At 50.8% G+C, this 24,406-nt stretch overlaps 8 protein-coding genes across 8 annotated transcripts; 3 read left to right on the forward strand and 5 right to left on the reverse strand.

Moving 5' to 3' along the window:
• Positions 1-108: 108 nt before the first annotated feature.
• Positions 109-1,965, reverse strand: ASPSYDRAFT_59062 (dolichyl-P-Man:Man(7)GlcNAc(2)-PP-dolichol alpha-1,6-mannosyltransferase; the record flags this gene model as incomplete). The annotated part of the gene is made up of 3 exons (XM_040849632.1): positions 109-1,559; positions 1,619-1,897; positions 1,950-1,965. The coding sequence occupies 3 exons, from the start codon at positions 1,963-1,965 to the stop codon at positions 109-111; spliced, it is 1,746 nt and encodes a 581-aa protein (XP_040701356.1).
• Positions 1,966-2,090: 125 nt separating this feature from the next.
• Positions 2,091-3,190, forward strand: ASPSYDRAFT_46710 (YOS1 family protein). The gene is made up of 4 exons (XM_040847292.1): positions 2,091-2,190; positions 2,254-2,313; positions 2,377-2,487; positions 2,663-3,190. Exons 1-4 carry the CDS (start codon positions 2,157-2,159, stop codon positions 2,716-2,718), a joined length of 261 nt encoding a protein of 86 aa, XP_040701357.1. The 5' UTR covers positions 2,091-2,156; the 3' UTR covers positions 2,719-3,190.
• Positions 3,191-3,838: 648 nt separating this feature from the next.
• On the reverse strand, positions 3,839-6,148 carry creB (ubiquitin C-terminal hydrolase CreB; the record flags this gene model as incomplete). The annotated part of the gene is made up of 3 exons (XM_040845005.1): positions 3,839-5,939; positions 5,998-6,011; positions 6,068-6,148. 3 exons carry the CDS (start codon positions 6,146-6,148, stop codon positions 3,839-3,841), a joined length of 2,196 nt encoding a protein of 731 aa, XP_040701358.1.
• Positions 6,149-9,900: 3,752 nt separating this feature from the next.
• ASPSYDRAFT_46712 (putative ubiquinone biosynthesis monooxgenase (Coq6)) lies at positions 9,901-12,087 on the reverse strand. The gene is made up of 2 exons (XM_040847293.1): positions 11,587-12,087; positions 9,901-11,514 (listed from the first exon to the last, which is right to left on the reverse strand). The coding sequence occupies exons 1-2, from the start codon at positions 11,756-11,758 to the stop codon at positions 10,142-10,144; spliced, it is 1,545 nt and encodes a 514-aa protein (XP_040701359.1). The 5' UTR covers positions 11,759-12,087; the 3' UTR covers positions 9,901-10,141.
• An 818-nt stretch (positions 12,088-12,905) lies between these two features.
• ASPSYDRAFT_90837 (uncharacterized protein) lies at positions 12,906-13,539 on the forward strand (the record flags this gene model as incomplete). The annotated part of the gene is made up of 2 exons (XM_040852392.1): positions 12,906-13,283; positions 13,432-13,539. 2 exons carry the CDS (start codon positions 12,906-12,908, stop codon positions 13,537-13,539), a joined length of 486 nt encoding a protein of 161 aa, XP_040701360.1.
• ASPSYDRAFT_46714 (sorting nexin-4) lies at positions 13,430-15,671 on the reverse strand. Its single transcript, XM_040847295.1, has 2 exons — positions 15,199-15,671; positions 13,430-15,106 (listed from the first exon to the last, which is right to left on the reverse strand). The coding sequence occupies exons 1-2, from the start codon at positions 15,487-15,489 to the stop codon at positions 13,910-13,912; spliced, it is 1,488 nt and encodes a 495-aa protein (XP_040701361.1). The 5' UTR covers positions 15,490-15,671; the 3' UTR covers positions 13,430-13,909.
• Positions 15,672-16,047: 376 nt separating this feature from the next.
• On the reverse strand, positions 16,048-18,567 carry kexB (kexin kexB; the record flags this gene model as incomplete). The annotated part of the gene is made up of 2 exons (XM_040842373.1): positions 16,048-16,762; positions 16,814-18,567. 2 exons carry the CDS (start codon positions 18,565-18,567, stop codon positions 16,048-16,050), a joined length of 2,469 nt encoding a protein of 822 aa, XP_040701362.1.
• Positions 18,568-19,857: 1,290 nt separating this feature from the next.
• Positions 19,858-24,163, forward strand: ASPSYDRAFT_32701 (uncharacterized protein; the record flags this gene model as incomplete). Its single annotated transcript, XM_040845006.1, has 7 exons — positions 19,858-19,921; positions 20,013-21,134; positions 21,197-22,452; positions 22,508-22,633; positions 22,684-22,886; positions 22,940-23,235; positions 23,292-24,163. The coding sequence occupies 7 exons, from the start codon at positions 19,858-19,860 to the stop codon at positions 24,161-24,163; spliced, it is 3,939 nt and encodes a 1,312-aa protein (XP_040701363.1).
• Between the last annotated feature and the right edge of the window lie 243 nt (positions 24,164-24,406).

Raw genomic sequence — 24,406 nt, forward strand, 5'->3', positions numbered from 1 at the left:
TCACACTGGAAATACATCATTAGGTTTATACATTGCTATAGTGACCCCAAAGATGTGCCAAAAAGACTAAAAAGAAGCAGAACAACCCATTACCGACCAGTTCCCACATCACCGCACCCTCGCCAGAATTCTAATTCTCTCCTCCATCCTAACCTCAACCCACCAACCCTTCGTAACAATCCTCCTCAAACCATCCCTAAAACTCTCCCAAAGACCTAGGACACCTAGCTCATCCGCCTTTGGGCCCAGAATAGCTCTTAAAATCCCTTCCTCAACAACGCCCGCTGCCTCCTCTCCCGGTTTCAAAACACGTAACCCCGCAAACCCGGTTACGGAGTCCACGGTCTTCCATGCATACGTACTTGCGTGAGCGTATTCAGTTCCGGAGCCGGATAGTGAAAGAAGGGCGTCTGCTTCGGCGGGTTCGAGGAGAACGTAGTCGAAGCGGGACCAGAAGGTCGGCTTGTTGGATACCGAAATTAAAGCGTCGGATTTGTCGTAGGTCCATGAGATTGAAGAATGAGGGACGCCTTGTTGGCTGTGACGGGGTTGTTGCAGGAAGCGGGTGACGCCTGTTTGGCAGGCGAGATTGCCTAGGTGAACGGAGACGGGAATTGGTTGGCCGCCGGACTTAGGGGCTGCGTTATACACATGGGTGTGAAGGGAGTTGAGGGCGTGCGCGCCTGGGTAATTTGCTGATGAGGCTGGGAGGAGGACGAAGGTAGAAATAAGGCATGACGCGAGTGTTGAGACGACCATTCCTAGGGAGAGGAAGCGGTAGAGCATGGATTTAGTTTTGTGCGTCCAGATGTAGGACGCACCTAGGGCTGCGACGGCGGTTAAAGATGGAATTGTGTATACAATGAAGCGCCATTCTTTGTGGGGTTGAACGGAGTAAATGAGGACGTAGGTGAGTGACGGTAGGAGCATGGAAATGGCGATGCGGCGCGTTGCGGGTTGGAGCAATGATATAGGAATACTGATAAGGTAGGTCAGGGGGTTCATGAGAAGGCGAGGGAGAGCATTGGTTAGGTAGTAATGCCATGGATGGGTGCCCCAGGCGGAAGCCTGACCAGCAAGGACATTGAACTTGAATGCTGCGAGCTCTGGCCAAAGCGGAAACTGCTGCCAGAAGAACGAGTCCCAGGGTAGGGTTATGGCTAAACCGAGTAAGAGGCCCAAGATCCCTGCTGGTATTATCTCGCGCTGGATGCTGATGCGCCCCAAGGCAAAGAGGAAAGCAGTGTGTGTAGCCAGGAAAAGCGCTAGCTCCGCACGAAAGACGATGCCCGCGATTGTGATCAAGTATAGAGCTATCCTACTGCGTTTGCGATACGTGCTCAAATTTACCGGCCCAGGAAGGAGAGATGCCAAGGCGAATGTAGTCATCCCAAATGCAAACATATTTGACAACGTCCGCGAAGCATAGTAGATGACATGGAACTGGCTTGCTTGGAACAGGAGGTACCAGACAGCAGCAGTCCTCCCAGCCGCGCGGCGTAAACCACTAGCAAAGTAGAGAAGCGAGAGGGCATTGAACAAGCCTAGGATGGCGCGGGCTAATACATGGCAATCGTTAACAAATTACGAAAACAAAACCCGCGAAGGAAATACCAACCTACAAACTGCCGGTCGATATCAGGCTTCAACCAGATGACCGGAGTCGAAAGCCCGGAGAGTGCGACAGCCCCAGCAAATGTCCTGGGAACAGCACCCGGGAATTCAAAATGATCATATTCTGTTTGCAGCGTATCCTTGACATTGACCGTGGGAATCCCGTATGTCTCAATGTCATGTATGGCTTGGATATGAAACGACTCCTCTACCTTGGTGTATGGAGCAATCCACAAATGCAGGACGACCAGCGCCGGGAGAGAAACGAGCAACAACAGATAACCTGGTCATTAATCAGTATACAATAAGTAAATTGAAGCTAGAATCGATCTTACCAGCATCTCTCAACATTGTGCGCCGAAGACAACCTGGTTGTCGATGGTTGTAGGGAAGTCGAAGCGGAGCAGCACAGCTCGGATGTGATTGTATCCCGTCAGTGAACTCACGTCGATCTGGCAGCTTCTACTTCCCTCTCCACCCACCACTCCTCTCTCCCTCCACAACACCAACATCCAACCCAAACACCAATCACCACTTTTACAATGTCCTTCTTCGGTCTCGGAAGACTCGTCTATGGTGCGCAAACCCTTCCCCACTTCTCGCCCTTCCCACCACCTAACTGACACCCGCTCTCCGCAGTGATAATCCTCATAACCAACTCCATCGCAATCCTCTCCGAAGACCGTTTTCTCGCGCGAAGTATGTCTCCTCCGACCTAATCCACTTCTACTCGGCTTGAAAACTAATAATTACTTTCCGCAGTTGGATGGGGGCGCACACAAGCCGACCCTGCCTTCGGCGCCGCCTACGACAGCACAAGTGTGAAAGCAAAGACCATAAACCTGATTGCTAGTGTGAGGACAGTGATGCGGAGTACGTACTTTCCTCTTTAAACAATTTGTTTCTTATCCCGTTACGGGCCAGCTTCAGCTTCCCCTATTTTGAAATCGCATGAGGGGTCGCGCTGGCTCAACTTGATCCTTCCAAATCAAATGTGGAAATGTGGACACGCGCGCGTTGCTAACGTATCTCTTTGCTGGAAAAACAGTACCCCTAATCGTGATTAATACAATCATCATCGTTTATGAACTTATTCTAGGATGATCTCAAAGTTCTTCGATCCATTTTCTGCTCGTTTCGGTGTCGTTCGAAAAATAGACGGGAAAATAAAGTCCGCGCATTGTCATACCCATACTATTCCTCACCATATATCCTTCTATCCGTCTACCCACCCTTACATTCGTCGGCATTTGAAGTGAAATCGTTGTCTGTCAATGATATGCGAGGGTATAACTAGAGACAAAGAGGGACGGGCGATTTCAAATGCGTACCTAGCGGGCTCTGCTGACGCGGTAACCAGCGCCTTGCGGCCGGAGGACAGTGAAAGGGGAAGGAGAGCCAGCGGCTGATATACAGTTGGCGACTCACATGTTGTGTCATGTCGCCTTGACTTCTATCTGTGCTTAAGCGCATTATTTGGATGTATTATGATATATTTACGAAAGTGCACTGTTCTATTTTTGTATAGAAATACTTAATTCTCATACCATTTTACTGGCCAGAAGTTACATAATGTATACACCAAAAGTACACATCTCTTAGACGGACTTACTAGCAGTTACCACACCCCGGAAGAAGAGTCATCGAAGATAATAAAGGCCAGACAGCAGGTACTCTGCAAGAGTCTTGGGATTGTAAATAAGTATACACCCCTTTTAACCTCAAGGTAACAGTGCCCTTTCTCTTCAAAACCGGACAAGCTAGATAAGTAACGAGGAGCACCTCCCGCACAGTAATGAACCAGGCCCCTAGAACATGTATTATTCAGACATAAAGAGTCAGACATAAAGAGGGACAACAGAACGATGAGATTTGATGTTCAAAACGCCATATTCGCCAAGCTGTGGGACCCAGGCACGGATATCACAAATAGATGGATCAAACGAGGGAAAGAAGCTGGAAGTGAGAAAAACAACATAGATACTCAAACATCTGCTGGATAGAATATGCGATAAAAAATGCAAGCAAGATGCAACCCATGTCCAAAGCGAAAAGCGTGCGCAAGTAACACATGAACTGGACGCAGCTACCACAGCCATGTTTGACATAGATAACTGAGACCAGCTGTGAAAGGAATATGATGATACATCGAAAAAATATATGTACGGCGGCGTAATGTATGTGCACAAGAGGATGTTGGCTAGACTGAGAAATCCAGTCAGACTCAAGAAATGAACGATTTCTTCCTAAGGCTGAAACTTCGCCACTTGCCGTGACTCGGGCGTTCATGCTTCGGATTTTTGATAGGTTCTTGCTCTTTAGGCGGCGAGCTCGGAGAGGCCTCAGGCCGGGGTGAACGCAGGTCATTCATTGGTTGTGAATCTGGCCGTGGTGATGGCTGGGGAGGGGGTTCTGGATGCCCTTGCTCACTTGAGACTTTGCTCGAGGAATGATCTCCATTCGGCAACGCTGGAATAGGCGGTAGAGAGGACCGATAGTCTTTGTCTTTGCCTAAGCGGTGGCTGAGACTCCTGAACCGACCGAGGCCTCCGGTAGATTTCCTCGATGACCCATTCTCAGTCTGATTGCGTCGATCCTCGTCATCCTTAGTAGCTTTGCTCGCCTCAAGAGCAGCCTTCAGTTCGTCGTCCTCGCGCCGTTGTCTATCCTTATATTTCGTCTCAATTTCTTTCCGACGTTGCTTTTCTTTCTCCTTCTCAGCCGCTTTGCGCTCTTTCTCTCGCTCCTTCTCTTCTCTGGCGTGTTGTTTCTTCAACTGTGCGTCACTTTTTCGGGCTGCTAGCGGACTTGAGGGTGTTTCAGGAATTGGTGGGACGGGTGGTAGCGAAGAAATGGCTGGTTGAGAAGGTGCAGCAGAAGGTACATTTTCTGCGTCGGTGTGTTCAGGATGTGTTGACAGCTGAGGTGCGGTTGGCGCTCGCTTCAGACCCGTGAAACGGTCATGGTCCTCGTATGTTGGAATCTGGGAAGCGCTATGAACATGCGCGAGAGCGGGCGAATTGGCGAAGCCGTTTTGCTTCATGGTGGCAGCATTTAAGTCGACCGGGGGCTCCATGTTTTCCTGCTCTTGCTCCTTCATCACCGCTTCCATAGTTGTCTCCTGGTAGAAAAGTACGTACGCGCAGGCTAAACCGGGCTTGTCACCAAAGAAGTTGCGGACATAGTTCTTATCCACAGGTTCCACCATTTCATCATCAAATAGCAGCCACCCTCTATCCTGAGTTTTGATGATAGAAACATAGTGGCCATGATAAGGACCACCACCAATGTGGACAACCACCGCGTACAATTCGTAAAGACGATCGGGGTCTTCGGCGTCATCAGTTGTGTTAAAGAGGCGGAGATGGTAGGGGTAAACGACTCGATGAAAAAGTTTTTGAAGCCGTTGCAGATCTTCGGTATACTTGAAACGTTTTAGATGCAAAGCCAATATCCGGGGAAGCCGTTTTATCTTCATCCTCTTCTCAGCTTCTTGCAGACCCCCGCAATTGTCACAGTGAAACTTGTTTCTTTCACATAACATTTCCTCTGCCGAAAATTTCCTTAAACATGAAGTAACCGAGGAATGTTGCTCCAAATCCACAGATAAATCCAGAAATACTTCATCTCGCTGGGACGCCTTTTCACATGTGAGACATTGTGTTTCGGAGGTCAAAAGCCCCTCAAACAATTCGTGAACCCAGCGAGTAGTGTTGGGTGTTTTGGAGCCTGAACTCGACGATGGTTGGAGGGATTCCGAGCTCTCGATCGCGGGTGTAGGCTTCTCCAACGGAAGACGACTGGCTGCATCTTCTACATTTGAAACAACCTCATTAAGCAAAAGGTTAAGAAATTCATGCGCGTCTTGGTGCATGGCTGTCCGAAACATCTCATTTTCACGACGGAGCACCTCCAAGAAATGTTGCGGCCGGATAATCCCTATTCGAGATTGACTCCCGACGACAGATTCGAAAATGTCTTTTAACGAGCTGAAAAGCGATTCCGGTATCCCGTAGCTAGGCGCATTATTAGCCGTCTCCATGAGAGGGAGCGTCTGCAAAGCTATCTTCTTCTTATACTCCGGCGAATCTTTGTCTTCGGGCTTCTGTTGCGGGTTCGGAGGCTGCCCGGGCCGCGGAGAATTGGCTGCTTTCTGCTTCTCTGCCAGCGCCTCAGCTTCCTGGCGCGCATTCGGATCTTGGTATCGGAGGGCCTTTGCCAGCGCTGTTTCTAAGCTCTCGATCGGGGTTCGTTTGGGGTAGTTGAGAACGGCATCTCGGAAAGGGACTGAATAGTAAAGACATTGCAAAATCGAGTTACAGTAACTGCGGCGGTCCATTAGTGGCTTGCAATTTGGGAATGCCTGACGAAGTAGCCGCTTACCATGTGTTTCCGAACTGATCGGGCGGTGATCAGTAGAGGCTCAAGAAGAAGAACTCAGAGAAACACTTACATTTTCCATTCCAAAGAACTTATCACTGCCATCTGTTCGTATCGGACCCAGCTCCGTGAGCATTTTTTCTAACGGAGTCATCGGGAGCGGCTGAGGCTCCTTCTTCGGAGGAGGCACCCCAACTGGAGGTGCGGTAGAGCCCTAACGGACAATTAGCATGTTAAAGCAGAACAGCCAGCGATATCAGAAGTAGACAATGCGTGGTCCGTGGCTCCTCCATGAGTTATGAAGAGGAGCTATATCGGGCCTGGCAGTAATGTCTGAACCAAGAGTGGAATGTGGTAAAAATAGGCCACAGATCCAAGAAGGCCATGACGCTCGTACAAACTCACCACATCTTTTCGAAAGCTTCTTAGAATTGACCCCATGATTGTCACCAGTTCTCTTGATCCGTAGTGCCCGCCGTCATCTGGCGATGAAGCGGGGAAAGAAACCGCTACTCAGTTCGCTAACCGCACCAGTGTTGCCTAGATAATCCGCAGACGGTTTCAGGCATGCGACAGTCGGAGCCTCAGAGGTGAAACGGAGGAAGGATGGAAACGGCGCAAGGAATTGAATGAAGGAAAGCGGGACGCGTTATAGAGGATGACAACTGAATGTTCAAGACAGTTACGGATCTCACGAACGTGGCGACCAGACGTTGGGGAAGTGGGCGCGAGCGAACGGAAGAATATGGGGCGGAAAGTAAGTGAGGGCGGAATCGAACGACGGAGTTGATAAGCCGATCGGTCGCTGGAGGCGAAGAGAGAGCGAGATTGTGTCTGATCTAGGGTTCCACGCGAAAAAGATGGAGGACACAGGTTCGCAACCGAGCAGAAGAGGCAGGCTGAGACTGAAAGGGAGAGGGAGAGGCAGAAGTGAGCCAGAAGAACGAGACTTGAGGAGGAGAACGATGGGGCGAGGCCGCTGTACCTCCGGGCCTCCAGGACGGGTGGACTCTGTACGGGAGTGTAATATTCTATGACGACGGTTGACGGGTCCGAGAGCGTTGAAACGAGGGGAAGGAACCAATAATCCAGGGCTCTCTTAACTTCTACGGTGCTTCTACGGCGCTCCTGATTATTAACCCTTATTATTCAATGCCATTTCCAATATCATGGGGCCTTGGGAAGAATGAGACCGCCGTTTGTACCCGTATTTATCAGCGATACGAACTCTTATCGGTAATGTAATGACGACCGCCCCATCTCCATCCCACCCTCGACCCTCGCGTTGCAATCGCCAACAAGAGAGCTCATCTCAGCCAGAGGCGTTCGTTAATCAATAGCAGACGGAGACAAAGTCTGGCGGCAGGATCAGCTCATCTTTTTCAGTTTCTACATCTCTGCGGGAGGGGTGGAGGGAGGCGATCCCTTGCGGCCCAGGATCGATTGGGGCCATGCTGGCCATAATATGGTGCTTCAGCTCACCTCAGCCCAGCAGCCTGTGTCAGACAGGCTTTTTCGAGAGTTTGCCTTACTCGGCACCCTGTGCAACGCGCTTTTTCTAGGGGACTCCGCCCGAACGGCTAAGAAAATTCGAGATGCGCAGTGGAAGGTCGCAAATCGCTGCAGACGGTAAGACGAGATGCTTACATCGCTCAGAGGCCCTATTATGGAGTTGCGCGGTTGCACATGTGTCCGCCTCCAGCAGAGAACTTTGGCCTCGTGGCTGGGGGGAGTGAAGCCAGTTGGAATTGGAACGAGAAGCACACCGCATCACTGAGACCATGTAATTCCACCAATTTCGAAGCGGCGCTGCAGGGGAAACATCCTCCGGATAATTAACAGCGTTCGCTATTATCCAGACAGGCAGGGTTACATCCAAATCTGCCCACAAGGCCTTTGATTTGTTGCCAGCCCTTTGGCATTGGCTTAACCCTTCTTCTGTGCGCCACGAGTCATTCTGTGCAACTCACAAGAACGTGTTCGAGGCATTCGAGGGCAGAAACCCCAGTGTCAAGCCTCCTTCTGGCAGCGGGCCAAAGGCCGTCCGTCGTCTGCTCCGCAAGTCTCTGGCGCGATTAGCGATGGCAGTGGCTTGTCCAGCAACGAGGAGAGATATGGATCTAGTGCGTGATTTTACAAAGCCTCCGACTGGGCGCGGCTCTTGGCGGCGCCTTTGTGTGGAGCAGAGAACAGCCACCGTCCGCTGCCACTCGACCATAACCAGCGTGGAAGACGAAATGGCGCTTGTTCGTCTTCTCGTCAATATGCAACCTCTCTGGATTGGAGAAGTTGTCCACACGACTTCCCCCAGACACTGGCCGAGAAGCGTCATATAACTACCTGCTTGACAGGTTCCGTATTACTATTACACTAGGATTGAAACAGTTCCGACGACCGAACCACGTGGAATCCCAGAAATGACATATATGCGCACAGCCAATCGTATAATTCCATGTGCCCCATAACCATTTGACCCCAACTTTGGAGTTGTTAGCGGCATTTCGCTTGTCCCGGCGCATTCCACTGCTCTGTAATCTCTCCGCACGATCTTGCAGGCATCGTGGAAGAAGCCTATTTGGCTTTTTAGGTTCTCGTGCACAGATCAGTTCCTGGTAACAACTTTAGAGCTTGTTCTCTCTTGCTTCAAAAAGGTATAACACGGTCCGTGGCCTGATTCCTCACCTCGATAAAAGCAAGTGGCCACTGGGGGATGGAAGTTGCGTCATTGCCAGGTGATAGGGACAAAAAGTCCGACAGTCCGACAGGGCGGACTCCGACGTGAAATACTCCGTAGAAACCGGATGGAGTGGACGAGCAGGCTCCAAGTAACCTTCGACTCAGTCGCGCTCCCCTGGCTACGAGCCACCCCCGGCTAACGACCAGTTTAAACCGAAGAGGGAAGAGTTATGCCGCTAACAAACTCAGTTCTAAGACTCGAGTACGGGGTAACTCAACCACAGCTCCTTACTGGCTTTGGATTTCGACATCTTCATGCATCGATATTCGAGAGGCATGGAGAAAGGCACAAGGCTCCACTGCGCTAATTTCGCTCAACCAACCGTCCTACCTGCGATCTCCTGCTTGCGGATCAAGCTCGGCTAAAGAGCATAACCTCGAGGCTGCCAGGACCAGGGTCAGTGCAGCGATATAGTCCGGATCCGGACAGCAGAGCCGATTCGGTCACTAGCGATCGCAACGCACGCGAACTTGGAAGTCTGAACAGCGTAACTTGTAAGTATGAGTATGGATTCAGTAACCGAAACAAACTGAAACAACTTGGAGAAGCTGGCACTAGTCTACCAAGCCACACTGGGGTCAAGGTCTCAAGGAAGTTAGGACCAAATGCACGCAATAATAATGGACTCCGCGGACATTACTTTTTGACGAACATACTCAACAAACCCCCTTTCCTCTCTCATGGAATACTTTGGTGACCCATCAGTAGACCTCATCCCGCACTTAAAGGAGGCAGGGATACCCAGGACCTCGTTCGGACACTGGAGACCATCAACCAATCTCAATGTTTAATTATCACTAGACGTCATACCCCTCTGAGGCTTTACATGAAACACCCGGGGGAGGGGCTCAATTCGTCTTCCGTGTCTGGGTAAACTGTATCTGCCGTGTCTTTTTGATCGAGATCAGCTCTTGGGACTCGCCACTTGGGGCTTGGGACTCATAGCCTGGATTTTCCCTTCAAAGGTGAATCAAATATCAATGCACTCAGTCGAAGTCTGTGGAGACATGGATGCATAAACATTTACAAAATCCACCGTTGAGTTCCCTCCGCCAATATGCTCACTTCTCACCCGTACGGGGCCAGCTTATTTTATGTTAGCATGTAATGCAATAGAAAGACGGCCTAATACCGCTAGCGGTTTTCGATATTTTAGGACTCCAGGTGTTCGGCCCCGATATCTGTAAATGAGGTTGCTTTAAGGAATAAGAAACAAGCCAGGTCGTTACCCGATTTTCTGGGGTTTCTAATCCAAGTGAGATTGAAGAAATAAAGCTCAAGCGGCTCTATACCCGCGAGCCATGTTATTTAATATATAATAAAATGATGAAGACAACAACAATAGCTCAAGGAATACTACTTCTACTGGTACAAGATAAATTTAACATTTCATCGCTCATCTCGTCCAGATCACGAGTCCGCGCTCCTCATCAAGAACCCCTTCACGAACGGCAATCGATCGATGATCTCGAAACCTAAACTCCGCCCCCACGCGACCGGTCCCTGGCCTGGAACATTGTATAGCTTGTGCAGCATATCGCAAGTCCCGCCGATCTTTGCGTTGGTGGCCCACCGGTCGGCAGTGTATTGCTCGAGTGTAAGGATATCACCGACATCCATCCCGTGGTCGACTGCGTATTCGATCGTGTGGGAGAGTGATGCTACATCACCGAGACCAAGGTTGAGGCCCTGCCCGGCTAACGGGTGGATGACGTGTGCTGCGTCGCCTACAAGGGCTACGCGAGGGGAAATGTATGCTGATGCGTGCCGGAAGCGGAGAGGGAATGAAGCTACAGTGCCTTCCTGGACGCCTGTGACCATAGGCGGGTGGTGAGGAACGGAGGGAGTGTGTTGGAGGCGCCAGGTTAACTCGCTCTCGTGCGGGTCTTCATCTAGGTCGGCCACGGCAGTGGATGGGCGGTCCATGCGCAGCATGTACTGAAGATCAGACATAGATAGGCGGAAGGCTGCGTTCACCATGGCTATGAATGCCCCCGGGGACAGCGACTTGAGGTAGGCCGCATTCTCGACCGTAGTGGACCAAACCAGCGTGGCATTGTTATTCGGCAGCGGGAGTAGGGCAATCGGACCGCCGAGGGAAGGTAGAAACCGCTGGTATGCTGTCCTTGTGCCGATTGGGAACAAAGGTGGAACTTTGTCGGCGAGTGAAAGGGTTGCGACGATTCCGTGACGTTGATAATCCCAACCATCCGTAGCAATGTCGGCGAACCTACGGACGGGGCTATTGATACCGTCCGCTCCAACCAGAAGTCTTGCAGCGATTCGAGAGGGTGATGCCGTAGACTCAGTCGCGTTTCCAGCTGGTGCAATGGAGAGTACTGGCCATGCCGAGAGGTCCGCGCCGTCCGGTCCGTCCGCGGTGCCATTCTCGATCGAGGATACAGTAGATTTAGAGAATATGGAAAGGTTCTCATCACCGGACACGGCTATCCGCGAAAGGAGGGCGTGTACGAGATTAGCGTTCTCCGTCATTGTTGCAACGGTGCGAAGGTCCTCGAATGGTGACGTTTCCGCGGACCAGTCGAAGGAGATCTTCGACCCCGTTTCTCCATCCCAAACCTCCATGCCCTGGTAGGGCTGCGTCCGCGCGACATCTAGGTGATCCCAAACCCCAATCTTCTGCAAAAATGACACGGATGAGGGTGTAAGACTGCTGACTCGGTTGGAAAACTGTTGCGGGTCGAGCTTCCAGGAGCGGGCTTTGTCTAGGTCTTGAGATTCGACGAGGGCGATCTTCAACTTCGAGGTCGCAGGCGATGCGCCTATTCCACCAAGTCAGTATCAATTGAGCCAATGCCTACATTTGTAAGAGCGGAAAGTCGACAGTGACTTACGGAGAGCAGCCAGGAGCGCCAAACCAGCAGGGCCTCCTCCAACGCAGACTACATCGTAGACATCTGTTACCGGTGCTGGTTTTGTGCCAAATCTCCTCTTATTGAAGACACGCGATGAACGGCACGATGGGCAAACGTACGGCCGAAGGACCGAAGCTGGGATTGGCCGCATAGTGAGGTGGTTGTTTGAGGTTCAAGAGGGGATTCCTGGAATCTTTCTTGCCGGTCGATCATAAGATCAGTGCAAACAAGACAAACGTCACTACGGTATTTGGATAGGCAAACGTTGATCTGAGATTGTTCTCCAAACAACAACGTGCATGATGTCTAGCTCTATTTTTAAAATGACCATATACTTACTATCTCGCAGGTCTTTTGCGACCTAACCCCCTGGGAAGTGCCGCTGGATCACGACCTCAAGGGGTTGAAACACATCACAATCCATCCCCGCCGTATTTACGGTAGAACTGACTGGCTCGTAGCAATTGCAAGTGGGCGCAATTGGATGCTGTGAAGCACATTCAGTTGGAATATGTAGACACTGCTTATTCGAAGAGTCTGCCCATGGCACAGACGATGCATCCAGTCAGCCTCGTCCTACGCCTCTGCTTCCCAGGCTCGAGCCAGCCTCATTCGGCAGCTCCACCTAGGCACCTGGAATGATTCCTGAAAACCTCCGCCATCAACTAATCAATGTCCCGATATCTTACTCTTTTCGTTACTGTAACACAACCTTACTCTGCCCACGCATGCACACTCGCCGTCGATTGCGAGTCACCGCACCAGAAACAAGCGAAAATAAAGACCACCCTAATTATAGCTCAAACTGCATATCTCCTTTTCTTTCCACAGGGCTAGCAGCTGGCATTTCTTGTCTCACTGCCACCGCCGACATGACGCCGTTCTGGCTGCGCCACACCAGTGTCACCCCATCATTCGCTGTTCTGCCAACAAATTCCCATCTTCCATGCCGCTGCATAGTGATCTCCAAGGTCAGGCGAAATAAGCAATACTGTGTCCGCTCAGCTGAGCTCTAAGTGGCAACTTGCAAGGAGTTCGTGGTGTCTCTCGCCCAAGTCCGGATAATGGAGCTCCCTGCCTAAACTCAATCCATCCATAGGTGCTGCCTGGGCTGGATGTTTCATTATGGTATTGATATAGTTGGGCGAGACCGCTAGCTATCATGCAGCTACTTACACTGCCTACTTACTACTACTTTATTATCTTCATCTGATATACTTCACGATATCCCACCTCAATCCTGTCGCGGCGATCCTCCCAGAACGACAGCGAAGTAGTCACTCAAGCAGGCAACCACCATGACTTCAGGCATTACCACATCGCCTGATGCTGCTGGGGCACCCGATTCAGCCTCACCCTCCCGTCAGCCCGCAACAAACCCAACACAATCCTCATCCTCGCCATCCACCACCACACAACCACAATCCAACCCGCAGCCAGCATACCCAGACCTCGGCCCCAATTTTGCCCATAACCCAAAGGCCCCCTTCACCGTGAGCTACGACCAAGAGGTCTATCTCCAGCTGATGGCTGGCGAAGAGGATGCAGCGCAGACTGGCGTGGCTCCGGGATCGTCAGGATCAGGATCAGGATCAGGAACGGGGCCTGATGCCGGAAACAGAACTGCTGGGACAAAGAAGAATACCTTGAAAACGCCGACTCAGATATACCGCGAGGTACGTACTACCGTTTTCGTTATTTTCCACTTACCAACTTGAGCCCCTGCATGCCCTTTTATCTTCTTTGTTCTACTTGGAAATTGCTGGTTGGTCTGCTATTTCTAGTGCCAGTGACTTGAAGCTTACCATATACCTAACATGAAAGGAATGGGTCCGGCGCGCCTTGAACCCAGCGATTTCTGATCCGAGGGGCGAACCGAGCTCGACCGATTTTGAGTGTGCGGAGACGCAAAGGGCAAGGGATAGATTCTGAACTGACGAGGCGGCGACTTAGTTTTACAACCAAGGCTGTTTGATATTGGAAGCCGCCCACGTAGGATAAGGAATGGACCAGAACAGATCAGATCATCAGGCCAGATTGTCACCGGTTGAGATGAAGTAATTAATGGCTGTAATGAAACGATCCATATTGGAATGAAGCTAAGCTACTAAATAAGTACCACCTATATACGCCGTATACGCCGTAAAGCATCGTAGCAGTCCCAGCATTGCGTTCTTCAAGGGCAATAAAGGGGTCACCAATTGCGGAAATGGATAGATAATGATATTGAAAATTACCAATTGTTCAATGATGCGGCCGTTTATAAGCTCAACATTGGGTTTTCTTTAGGGTCCGATTCTCTCTACCTGCCTCCAGCCTCGCCTTGTGCGTGATGGGGGTTGTCAACATTATCTTCCATATCACCCTCCATCTCGGCCACGAACCGCTCCCAGGTGTTAAGCACACCTTGGTAAAATTCGATGTGTTTCTCCGCAAGGGCGCCCATAGAATCCCGAAACTCGACTGATTTGATCCTCTCAAAATCCGCAACCTCGCGCACAACCTCTTCATCAAACATCTCTGAGGTGGTTTTGGCGGTTTCTACTTCGCGGGTGAGCTCCTCGATCTTTATCTCGAGTTTGCGCATTCGCTCACGGCGTGACTGTTCGTGGTCCACCCCACGCATGTCCTCCATCTTCGACCGAATAAATGAGGCCGGGGATGAGGTGAGAGGGTTTGAGGCATAATATGAAGAGGGGTTCGACTCCAGGGATTCCCGTTCCGCCGTCGCCTTGTTCCGGTAATCGACCAGCGCTTCAAAATCGAGCTGCTTTTGTTCGCGGCTCTTAAGAAGTGCTTTAACTGATAAGATGTATGCTTCCATATCGCGGAGCGAACCCAAGTAATTTTGGTCTGTGTGATCCTTGAGATTCTTGATTCCTCGTGCCGTTTCTTCAACAGAAGCAGCAAACACTTGCAGTGGCACTTCAACGTCCGGCTCCAGCGGAACAAGCTTGCGGAACTGCGTGGCTAGTTCGTTATAATCTGTCTCCAAGTCTGACTCCCGACGGGCAACCCGTGCCACGATCTTCTCGACATGGTTGAGATCCTCGTCCAGCTTGTCAGCTTTCTCCTTCACCTCAATAAATCGGCGATCTGGTTTATGAACTTTGGTAAATGCATTAACGAAAGTGTCGGTAAAATTATCGAATATTCCCGCCCCGCCGCCATCAGATCCACTAGTTGAAGTCCGGGATGATCGCATTCGCATATGCGCATTCCAATCACCCGACTCCAAGAAGATAGCTAGCAAAGGAGCCCTGCGCAGGACCGGATGCAGCGTTAAGCGTTTCAGAAAGCGATGCAGAGACCAAGCTCTCCGCGTGGTAAACTCTGGCCCGAATCGGTCTCCTCGAACGTATTCCATCTTGTGCTTATCTGGCAGCGGCGGCACCGCACATGCAGGGTAATCCCGGTAGAGCGTGTTGTAGAGGAAAAAGAAGTCTGTGAATCGTCTGCGCACAGTAAAATCGGGTTTTTGGAAAGACTTGAAGTCAGTCTAGTGGTTATCCCGTTAACGATTGAACTTGCTTGAGGCTCCCCGCTAGGCAGCTGAATATAGCTTGTTCTGGCCACTCCGCGAACACTTACATGTGTAGATACCAGATACGATATGTATACATCTTTGGTACCTTCATTTTCCTTCATAGGCGTGTCTACCCGACATTCCAACACTCCATCCCCGATACCTGCGAGGTCCAAGGCATCGGCGTGTGGCCCCGCCTGAGGCGCCTCACTTGCCGAGCTCATCCGCCGCTTGCCATTGGGGTCGTGACGAGACTCATGAGATTCTTCTGCATCTGTTCCGGAGGTCGTAGGCCGGGAAGTATCGCTGTCAGGGCCGTGGCGCCACGAGACGCTGTCAAAGTCGTCGTGATCCATAAAGAGGGGGGCCGGCGCAAGAGACTGCTAGGAAGTGGCGCGGATGAAACTGCTACCCAGCAACAACGAACAAATGAGGAGGTGCGCGCGATAGTGATATTGTTTTGCTAATGTTCTATGATTAGTGCTGAGGAGGAAGCCGGATAGTCAGAGTGGGCAAGGTCGTGGGGAGTTGCGGAGGTGAAGTTGATCAGTTGGGGAACTGGACTGGGCTCAGCGTCATCGCCAAGACCCACCATAAACAGTCAGCCATCGCTATGCCACTAACCTACTTATTCACTTTCATGTGAAATCCTACTATAAATTATACAGGGCAGAGTTATTCATATCAGACATTCGTCAGAAATCCAAGTTTATCTCAAGTTGCCGCTAATGCTGATTAAGTTCAAGTGAATGTTTGTACGCCATATATACACTTTATTCAATTCACTACAAGCTGTAGGTTAGAGTCTCACAAATGTAAGAATCCAAGAATAGCAATAAGAAACAAGAACAGGTGAGAATGATGCAAAGGGGCAGAAATAGGGATAAAAAAGTAAGAATACAAGTTAGACAAATCTAGGCGTGGTTTCTTCGGGTATCATCTGCGCTGGTGCTTCTTCTCTCGGCTGCTTCTTGGTCACGGTAGGGCTCATCGTCATCATCGTCATCACTGAAGAGAGGCTCTTCTTCACTTTCACCTGCAAAGGCGTTGTAAAGTTCACCTCCACGACGGCGGGTTGACGATCCATGCAAGCCCTTGGCCTCATCCTCATCCTCGATCATTTCGAAGTCATAATCGTCACGGTCATTGCGAAGACGTCTGCGGCGTTGGATTTGGAAGTACACTCCAAGTCCGATGCAGAAGACAATGATTGAACTGATCGCTGCGTATATCCAAATTTGTGTATGCTTGGAAGCGCCAAATGTTGGAAAGAAAGATGGAAGGAAGCTGTCCGAGGCGGGTGTTGGGGTGGGTGTGGGAGATTCGGATTCTGTTTCAGATTCGGATTCCGTTGGGGTGGGTTTGACATTTACGGGGCGGTCAAGGGTATTGGAGGGGTCAGGAAGTTGTGTGGAGGTTGCGACTGGCTCAACACTGGTTGTGACGACAATTGAATCTTCAATGCTGTGATCATCATCGTGCTCGGTAGGAGGAGGGTGAAGCTTTTGCTTGGATGCATCAATGGCCTCACCCCATATGTTGAGGCGCCAGTCGACAAACTGTCCCTTGTTCTCATCGATATTGGTGTCCTTTACAATAACAGTCCATGTCCCAATTCCCGATTCACCCCTAGTTAGGACGTTAGCATTGTTTACTTATTGTTTCGATGAAGATGCTTACCAATGGGCAACAGTCATAAAAGTCCAGTCGATGTATCCAAGCTCGGCATTATCATTTGGTCTTGCGACGCTGAGGTGGCTAGTTATGCCTTCGGGGCTCCGCAACTCCACACTCAGGTCACCGCGGCGTGTGTGGTTCACGTTCATGGTCACAGTGACATGTTCCAGCCTTTCAATATTTGCGTCCTTCATCATCTCCTCGCTGACTTCCCAAAACGCGGCAAGACCCTTGTCACCCTGCGGGATTTCATGTTGCACTCTCAGCCATGGCGAGTGATACCACGCTTGCGGCTTCACTAGTTCCCAGGTCTTCGCCCTCTGCACGAGACTGTATGTATCGAGCTTTCCAAATCCCCAGTCGTGGCTGAATTTCCTCCCATTCTTAGTTTCTTGCCAACTTCCATCATCTTCGTGGACCGGAACCGATGTCTCAACCATGAGATATTGAGCATCGCGCCATGTGAGTTCTGGACGCGCACTCAGAGCAAGCGCCATGGCACCCACCACCAAGGGGCCAGCAGCAGATGTTCCACCGTGATATGAGTAGCAGTTGTCTGTACCAACGTCGGTCGTGTGTATAGAGTCTGAACCAGTTTTACTACTGTACGCAACCACCAGCTGCGCCGAGCACGACTCGGAGTAAGTTGCATGGTTTCCTTCTCGGTCAATAGCGCCGACAGTTATACTGTAAATGCTGTTGGTGTAGCCGTCAAAATTGCAGTTGTCCCCCGAGGCTGCGCCATTCCCAGCCGCGAACACAAAGATCGATCCTTTGCCATTTCGGCCTTTTTGAACGCCGTGGACCATTGCTTTTTTGATGAGCACTCCGGGTTGTTCCATTGTGGCACCATCATCAGGCGGGCCCCAAGAGCACGAGTAGATATCATTTTTCTGGTATGCATAATTAATGGCGCTAGCCTCATCGGTGTCATCAATTGCTCCAGATAAGATTCGAATTCCAGCAACTTTACTCTCGTATGCGACACCTACGCCGCAGACGTCATTTCTGGCGGCAGCAATTTCTCCTGCGCACCTGGTGCCGTGTTTATCATCGGGCAGACGTGGCCTAGGCTCTGCGGTATGTTCGTTAAAGTCGTACGAGCCTTCGGGAAAGTAGTTGGGGCTGAGATCGTTGCTGTACATGTCCAAGCCATCGTCCACGACTGCGGAGATCACACCTTTTCCGGTGATCCCTTCTAACCAGATACCCGAGACGTTCAGGTCATGACCAACTTGCTTTGTGTTGAACAAGTGCCATTGCGACTCGAATATGGGGTCGACTATTCCAAGTGTGGAAGCAAGCTTACTCCGGGCTTCCATGGCTTCAAGATCCTCAGAGGAGGAAACAGTGGAGGCTCTGGTGAACTTCTCAGGCGGCGGCGATCGCTTTACTAGCCGGTGCTTCGGTTCTAGTTTCTGAGACCAGAGAATACCGGCGAGGTCTTCATCTCGCTTGTCTAGCGGGCCAGCGTCGACACCGCGTCGCCGCAATTTCCTCTTCACTTGTAGGTCATCTAGAAGCGTACCGAGGTTCGCACCGTCCTCTCGAGGTAAAGAAAATGTATGATGATCGTCGAGCTCGCCTACCTGGCCTTCATGGCGAGCGCCTAGCCGTTGAGCGATGTCTGATGGGGATGTTGCGGTGTCGAGGTGAATCGCAAAGTAGTCACGAGTCTCATAAGAACGGCGAGGGTGGAGGGAAGCGCTGGCAGCACAGAACAACCCTAGAGCTGTCGCTGCACTGGAAAGACGCATGGTGGAGGTAGAGGAGAAAGAAGGAGTATGGCAGGACTCCTTAGATGGACGAAACGAGAACAGATAGGAGTCAGGTTGACATCGAAAGTAGCCGTGCGAAGAAACTTGGAAGCAAAACGACGGAATCACGAGGTTTGCTGAAAGAAAGCAACAGACTACCAAGCGATAGTTATAAATGATAGCACGAAGAAATAAGGGAAAAAAGGGAAATCTCCCGAATTGGGGGAAGCTGAGAAAAGAAAAGTGTCAGAATCAGCGGTGCCTACAGGGCAGAGGTGTTCTCTTGGAGACTGTGAGACAGGAAGACATGTGGGGGCCTGGATCCTCAGGCAGGATCGCCTCCTGAAGGTGTTTATTCCTTAAAAGCCAGGCAGCAACAGCAAAGTGAAGTGATTTGCCCACCAGGCGGAGTGATGGCGCCATCCCCGAAGACCCACGGTACAAGGCTACACTCAGAAACAAAGATACGTACTACATCCGACGGACTCATCAAACGTGAGTCCTCATGAGGATACATGTTGTGACTCGTATATTGAGACCTTGATATCAGCGGAACCCTGGCCCTCGAATTGCACTCTCGTTGTGAATCTATCCGGTACCCACAGAAATATATCGATAGGACGGAGTAATCAGCAAACATCCAACACTCTGCTCTGCAAAATGAGTATTCCTGGTTTTGCGTTTTGCTTTTTGCTCTTGAAAATTTAAGTAAAATGGAGGGCAGATCGGGACCGAAGCAGAAGAGATCGATTGTGCCTGGCTGGTCTCTGGTCGTGCAGCCCCGCAAGCTGCATGAGGATGAGGAGGCTGGGCCCAGCCACTTTTACAATGCATGAGCAGCGTCATCCCAGATAAAATCCCACCCAGTTGGGCACATCGCAGACGACAAACCCTCCATCCCCTTCTTCTTCTTTGTTTCACCCTCTAGTCACTGCTTCGTTGGGCTGTTGTCCCTTTGCGGTCGTCTACCATCGCTGGTTTCGCATACATACGGCTGATCGAGCGCTACTCGCATACCCTCCACAGGCAGCCTCGTTTGTACGACGATTCCATTATCCTCGACTCCTCGTCCAAGTACTACAACAAGGCGATTAGTTTTGAACAGCTTCGCCGATGAGATGGCGATCTAAGTGACCGCATCAATAGAATTCTTGACAGGACTAGCATAGAACTGCGCGCACTGCGCTGTACTTTATTTGTGGCGCCGGGCGCCGGGTCTCGAATTGGACGTAATCTAATCACCTATTTTACCAGGATTTACATTCGCAGGCAACACATTCGACGAAAAAGATGTCCACGGAAACATCTGGAGCTTTTGCAAACGGCGCCATGGCTGCCCACCCAGGAATTTCAGGTATGCCCAAGTCACTCTCAAATACCTGTTTACTGCGCGATTGGATGATGCCCAGAGGAACCTTGAACTCGGTTGACAGTTATTTGATCAGGCCCTGGATTATCCGAAGACCATGACACATTACCTTCACAGAATCAGTCGGCACACTTGAGTCGATCAGACACAGTGAAATCCTCGGCCGAGCAACACGATTGGGCGTATAACCGATCTCCGCTCCAAAAGCTTGAGGTGGCCTTGGGTGGGATTAGTAAAGAAGAGAAAAGAGCCCGTGCTTTAGAAGCTGAAAGAAAGTTGAAAGAGCGAATGGCGAGGAAGTCTGCAGCTGGTCCTCCTCCAGAATCGCAAGAAAAGGACGTGAAGTCAAACTCTCGACCCACACATGAAAACAACATTCCAGATCGACGGGCTTCTCGGAAAAATCCGAGGCTACAGGAGAATGGAAGTTACGAGAGACCGGATTTCGAGAGTCAGGGGGAAAACAATATTCAGCGAGAGCCAGAGCTGCCGCGACCTACAACTTCACGTGGTATACCGCCATCGATGCATGGGTATCCGGCGCGCCCACTTCTCGAGTCGCAGGATGCCAGCAATCGAACCCCGGATGTGGGAGCCGTGAAAAGAGGCAATGCTCGACGTTCAGTTGCAATCAGTCAATCCTTGGAAGAGCCTCGCATGTTGCCGCTTGAACCAAAGCAGGGCAATCCTCGCCACAGCCGCACTTCATCTTCCCAGGTGCCTCCGACGCATCAGGTTCCGAAACCAGCCAAACCAGCCCAAATGGGTGCTTCCAACGCTGGCCAACCATACCGTGGTAATAGAACGAGAGCTCCCGTATCTCGCTCTAATCCTCAACAGAACGGTCATCCCGTCGAGCCACCAGCTGTTGCGGCCGTAGGTGATAAATTGCCTGCTCCTCACGAGATACAAGACAGCGGAGAGTCCATAATACCCGGAAGCGATGAAAGCATGCAGCCATCGCAAACGAAGTCAAAACGCCATACTGTTTCGTTCAATGTGCCGCCACCGACACCTCCTCCACTATCAGAATGGAAGACAGCACCCACCGTGAAACTTGCGGCGTCCGACTTCAATTTACAGCAGTCCTTGGATGTGGACAGAAGCAAGGCATGGTGGGAAGCCGGAACCCGCGATCGACGGCAAAGCAGAGCACTGCCGAAAAATTACCAGAAGGCCCCTGCCCCGAAGCCAACGTGTAAGCTGGACCTAAATTTTATTCTTGAAACTCTGATATCTGACGATCAACTATGTACACAGCCTACAAGCGCTTTCAACCCTTAATATTCCTAAAAAGCGGGCCTCTGCTCCGTTATGCAGGCTTGAAACGCGAGAGGACAGATGGCCCGGATGGACCTGTGGACAAAGAGATTTGGAGAGGCACCATTTTGATCGTGACGAAAGATTCGATCTCCTCATATGAACCGGCGCCTACGATAAGACTGTTTTCTCAACCAATGAATCTCCTTCCTCCGCCGCCCGCTCAGATCAACAGTGAAGGAGTCCAGTTGGCACCCGAGTACATCGATCCGACGGCTGGACTGATGAAACTCGGTCGAGACGGCCGCCCTCTCTATGTCAAACCCGTTGACCACACAGAAGAGCAACTTGATCTTTCATCCGTCGAGAATGATGATGGTATCTACGAGATGTCTCCGAGTGCTATTGACTATGGATTCAAACAACCGATACCTGCGAATAGGATTCATTCAACTGACGGAGAAACGGTTGGGATTTATAAGGAGGTTCCAGCGTTCCGCCTTTATGCGGACGCGGGCAGAGACGTCACCTTCTGGAGGTTCAACTTGGAGATTGAGTTGGGCGAGAAGCAACAGCGGATCGCATACCGTTTGAATCAGGGTCCCGCTATAGGCTTCTGGGTGCCAGCCAAGGGCCAATCAATGAACATAATGTACCATTCTTGCAATGGATTCAACCCCGGGGTGGATTCCAACAAGTTCTGTGGTCCGGACCCTCTGTGGCGAGACGTCCTCAACGAGCACCAAACACGCCCATTCCACGTAATGATCGGTGGCGGTGATCAAATATTCAACGACAAGGTCACTGCCGACTCGTTACACTTTCAGGAATGGCTCAAGATTAAGGATGCCAGCGAAAAGTACGAAACTCCGCTCAACCCCGAATTCAAGGACGAACTGGAGAGGTCGTACCTTGAAAACTACTCGAGCTGGTTCTCCCAAGGGCTTTTCTCTCTTGCCAATTCTCAAATACCCATGGTAAACATTTGGAACGACCATGAGATCCTCGAGGGCTTTGGGTCGTACCCAGACGAGTTCATGAGCTCGGCTGTGATTTCAGGCCTCGGAAATCTCGCATACAAGTACTATTTGTTATTCCAACACCATAGTGTTCCGGAAGAGACAGAGGCGGATGAGCCTAGTTGGATTTTGGGAGCGGAGCCTGGGCCATATATCAACCAACGCAGTCGCCATTTGTTCATGTCCCTTGGTAATGGGATGTCTTTCTTGGGACTTGACTGCAGAACTGAGAGAATGGTAAGTTGCAGGCCGGCCGTCCTTTTTCAGATAAGATGGCTAACAATATTTGCAGAGTGATGAAATCCTGAGTGAGCGTACATCTGATCTTATTTGGGACAGATGTCATCGTGAAATTATCAGGGGTGAAACAAAGCACTTGATTGTGCTATCGAGCATACCTATTGCTTATCCTCGAGTCGTAAGTTCACGATCTAAAGATTTTGTGCCTTTTAACTGACAAATATACAGGCCATGGTGAAAAATATTCTGAACAGCCGACAGTCACTAGGAAAAGCTGGTCTTCTCGGAGGGCTGGTGAATAGAAATGGCGCCAAAGTTGAAATCTTTGACGACCACTGGACAGCAAAGCACCACAAGTCGGAGCGGAGGTATCTCATAGAAGATCTCCAAGATCTTGCAGCAGAAAAGTCCATTCGTGTGACCGTTCTTAGGTAAGATAAGAGTACTTTGCTCCTGTGCTAGATGAATACTAACAGTGTTGCAGCGGCGATGTCCATCTTGCTGCCGTCGGACAATTCTACTCGAACCCTAATCTTAATATAACCAAGGACAGGGACTACCGATATATGCCCAACATAATATCATCCGCCATTGCAGACGTTCCCACCACTGAAATGATATCGGATACACTCAACCGCCGAAACCAGGTCCACCACATGGACAGTAATACTGACGAGGAAATGATTCCGATTTTCACGCATGATGTCAACAACAAAGTGCGAAAGAACAAGCGCCTGCTACCGCGACGCAACTGGTGCTCCATCCGCTTGTACGAGCCTGGTACGTGTAAATTCTGGACAATCATAATAGTGCATGAATTAACTAATCGAAACCAGGCACTACACCACCCGCAACTCCAGAATCCGAGTCTCCAGCTACTCCCGATGAGCCACGTCCGAATATGCTCCAACGAACGCTGTCATTGACTCGTGGAGAGAGACCCCAAAGCGGCCTTATACGCCGACTCTCTGGCAAGAGCCGACCACCGACGAAAGAATTCAACCTTGGCGGCGCTCCCCCAGAACGGCGAATGAGCATGGATGGGCCGTTCCCACCAGCAGGCGCCGGCGATTCCTATTTCCCGCCAACAGCAGAACCCCGACCTGGCCCATTCCTTCGCCGACCAACAAACCTAAGCCAAAAGGCTGGCAAGAGGGCATCAAAGCGCGGAGATGATGGCGCCGGTGCATTCGTTAATTTGGAGGGAGGACTCGCCGTGACTCTGAACCTGGAACTCAACCCGAAGGATCCATCGGGCATCACAACGCCTTATAAGCTCCTCATTCCTGCGCTCTGGTTTGAAGGCACCGAGTATGACCCTCCCGCCGCACCAGTGACCAAGGGCTGGCGGAAGTGGCTCGGTGTGCGGAGGAACGCCTCGAGCAAGCCTTCTGTAGATGATGATGATGATGATGATGATGAAGCCGAGGCTGAATATAGCGACGAAGGGGAGCACGACACCCCAGACCAAGCTCAAGCTCCCAGACAAGAAAGCCCCCAGGCTGCCACTCATGCTCACGCCGTGGTTCATCCAGTGCCTCACCCTCGCCCAGTGGTCACCAGACCGGCGCCCACTCCCGCACCTCAAAGCCTGGATGATGAGTACGACGATGAAGACGACTCCGAGTTTTCCTTTGAGCCGGAGCCGGAGCCCGCGCCTCCTATGAAGCGGAGCACAAGCATTAAGAAGTGGTTTGGAAGGTCGTGAGGGGTGCGGGAAAAGTACATTTTGATGCCCATGCTTATATTCTTATGACTTTATTGCATTTAGAGATGACTGATGATTAATGATTGCGACGACCAGCTGTGTATATACCAATGAATGCATTGAATGCGGTCTGCTACATACCTCCCTCGATATTTCTCTTTACCCCAATTTGTCTCTATGCTTGGAGTAGTACCCAGCTGTGTCTATTACAATAAGAAAGCCCGGATGACACTCGGACATTCC

The sequence above is a fragment of the Aspergillus sydowii genome, assembly GCF_001890705.1.
Source record: "Aspergillus sydowii CBS 593.65 unplaced genomic scaffold ASPSYscaffold_7, whole genome shotgun sequence".
NCBI classification, from domain to species: Eukaryota; Fungi; Ascomycota; class Eurotiomycetes; order Eurotiales; family Aspergillaceae; genus Aspergillus; species Aspergillus sydowii.

Bases quoted from the DNA above. Each gene is read 5' to 3' on its own strand.
- ASPSYDRAFT_46710 (XM_040847292.1), top strand. From the start codon at position 2,157: ATGTCCTTCTTCGGTCTCGGAAGACTCGTCTATG. The intron at 2,314-2,376 runs GTATGTCTCCTC...TACTTTCCGCAG, and splicing joins AGACCGTTTTCTCGCGCGAA to TTGGATGGGGGCGCACACAA. The intron at 2,488-2,662 runs GTACGTACTTTC...CTGGAAAAACAG, and splicing joins TGTGAGGACAGTGATGCGGA to TACCCCTAATCGTGATTAAT.
- ASPSYDRAFT_46712 (XM_040847293.1), bottom strand. From the start codon at position 11,758: ATGCGGCCAATCCCAGCTTCGGTCCTTCGGCCGTACGTTTGCCCATCG. The intron at 11,515-11,586 runs GTAAGTCACTGT...TTGGTGGAATAG, and splicing joins GGCGCTCCTGGCTGCTCTCC to GCGCATCGCCTGCGACCTCG.
- ASPSYDRAFT_46714 (XM_040847295.1), bottom strand. From the start codon at position 15,489: ATGGATCACGACGACTTTGACAGCGTCTCGTGGCGCCACGGCCCTGAC. The intron at 15,107-15,198 runs GTAAGTGTTCGC...GATAACCACTAG, and splicing joins CGTATCTGGTATCTACACAT to ACTGACTTCAAGTCTTTCCA.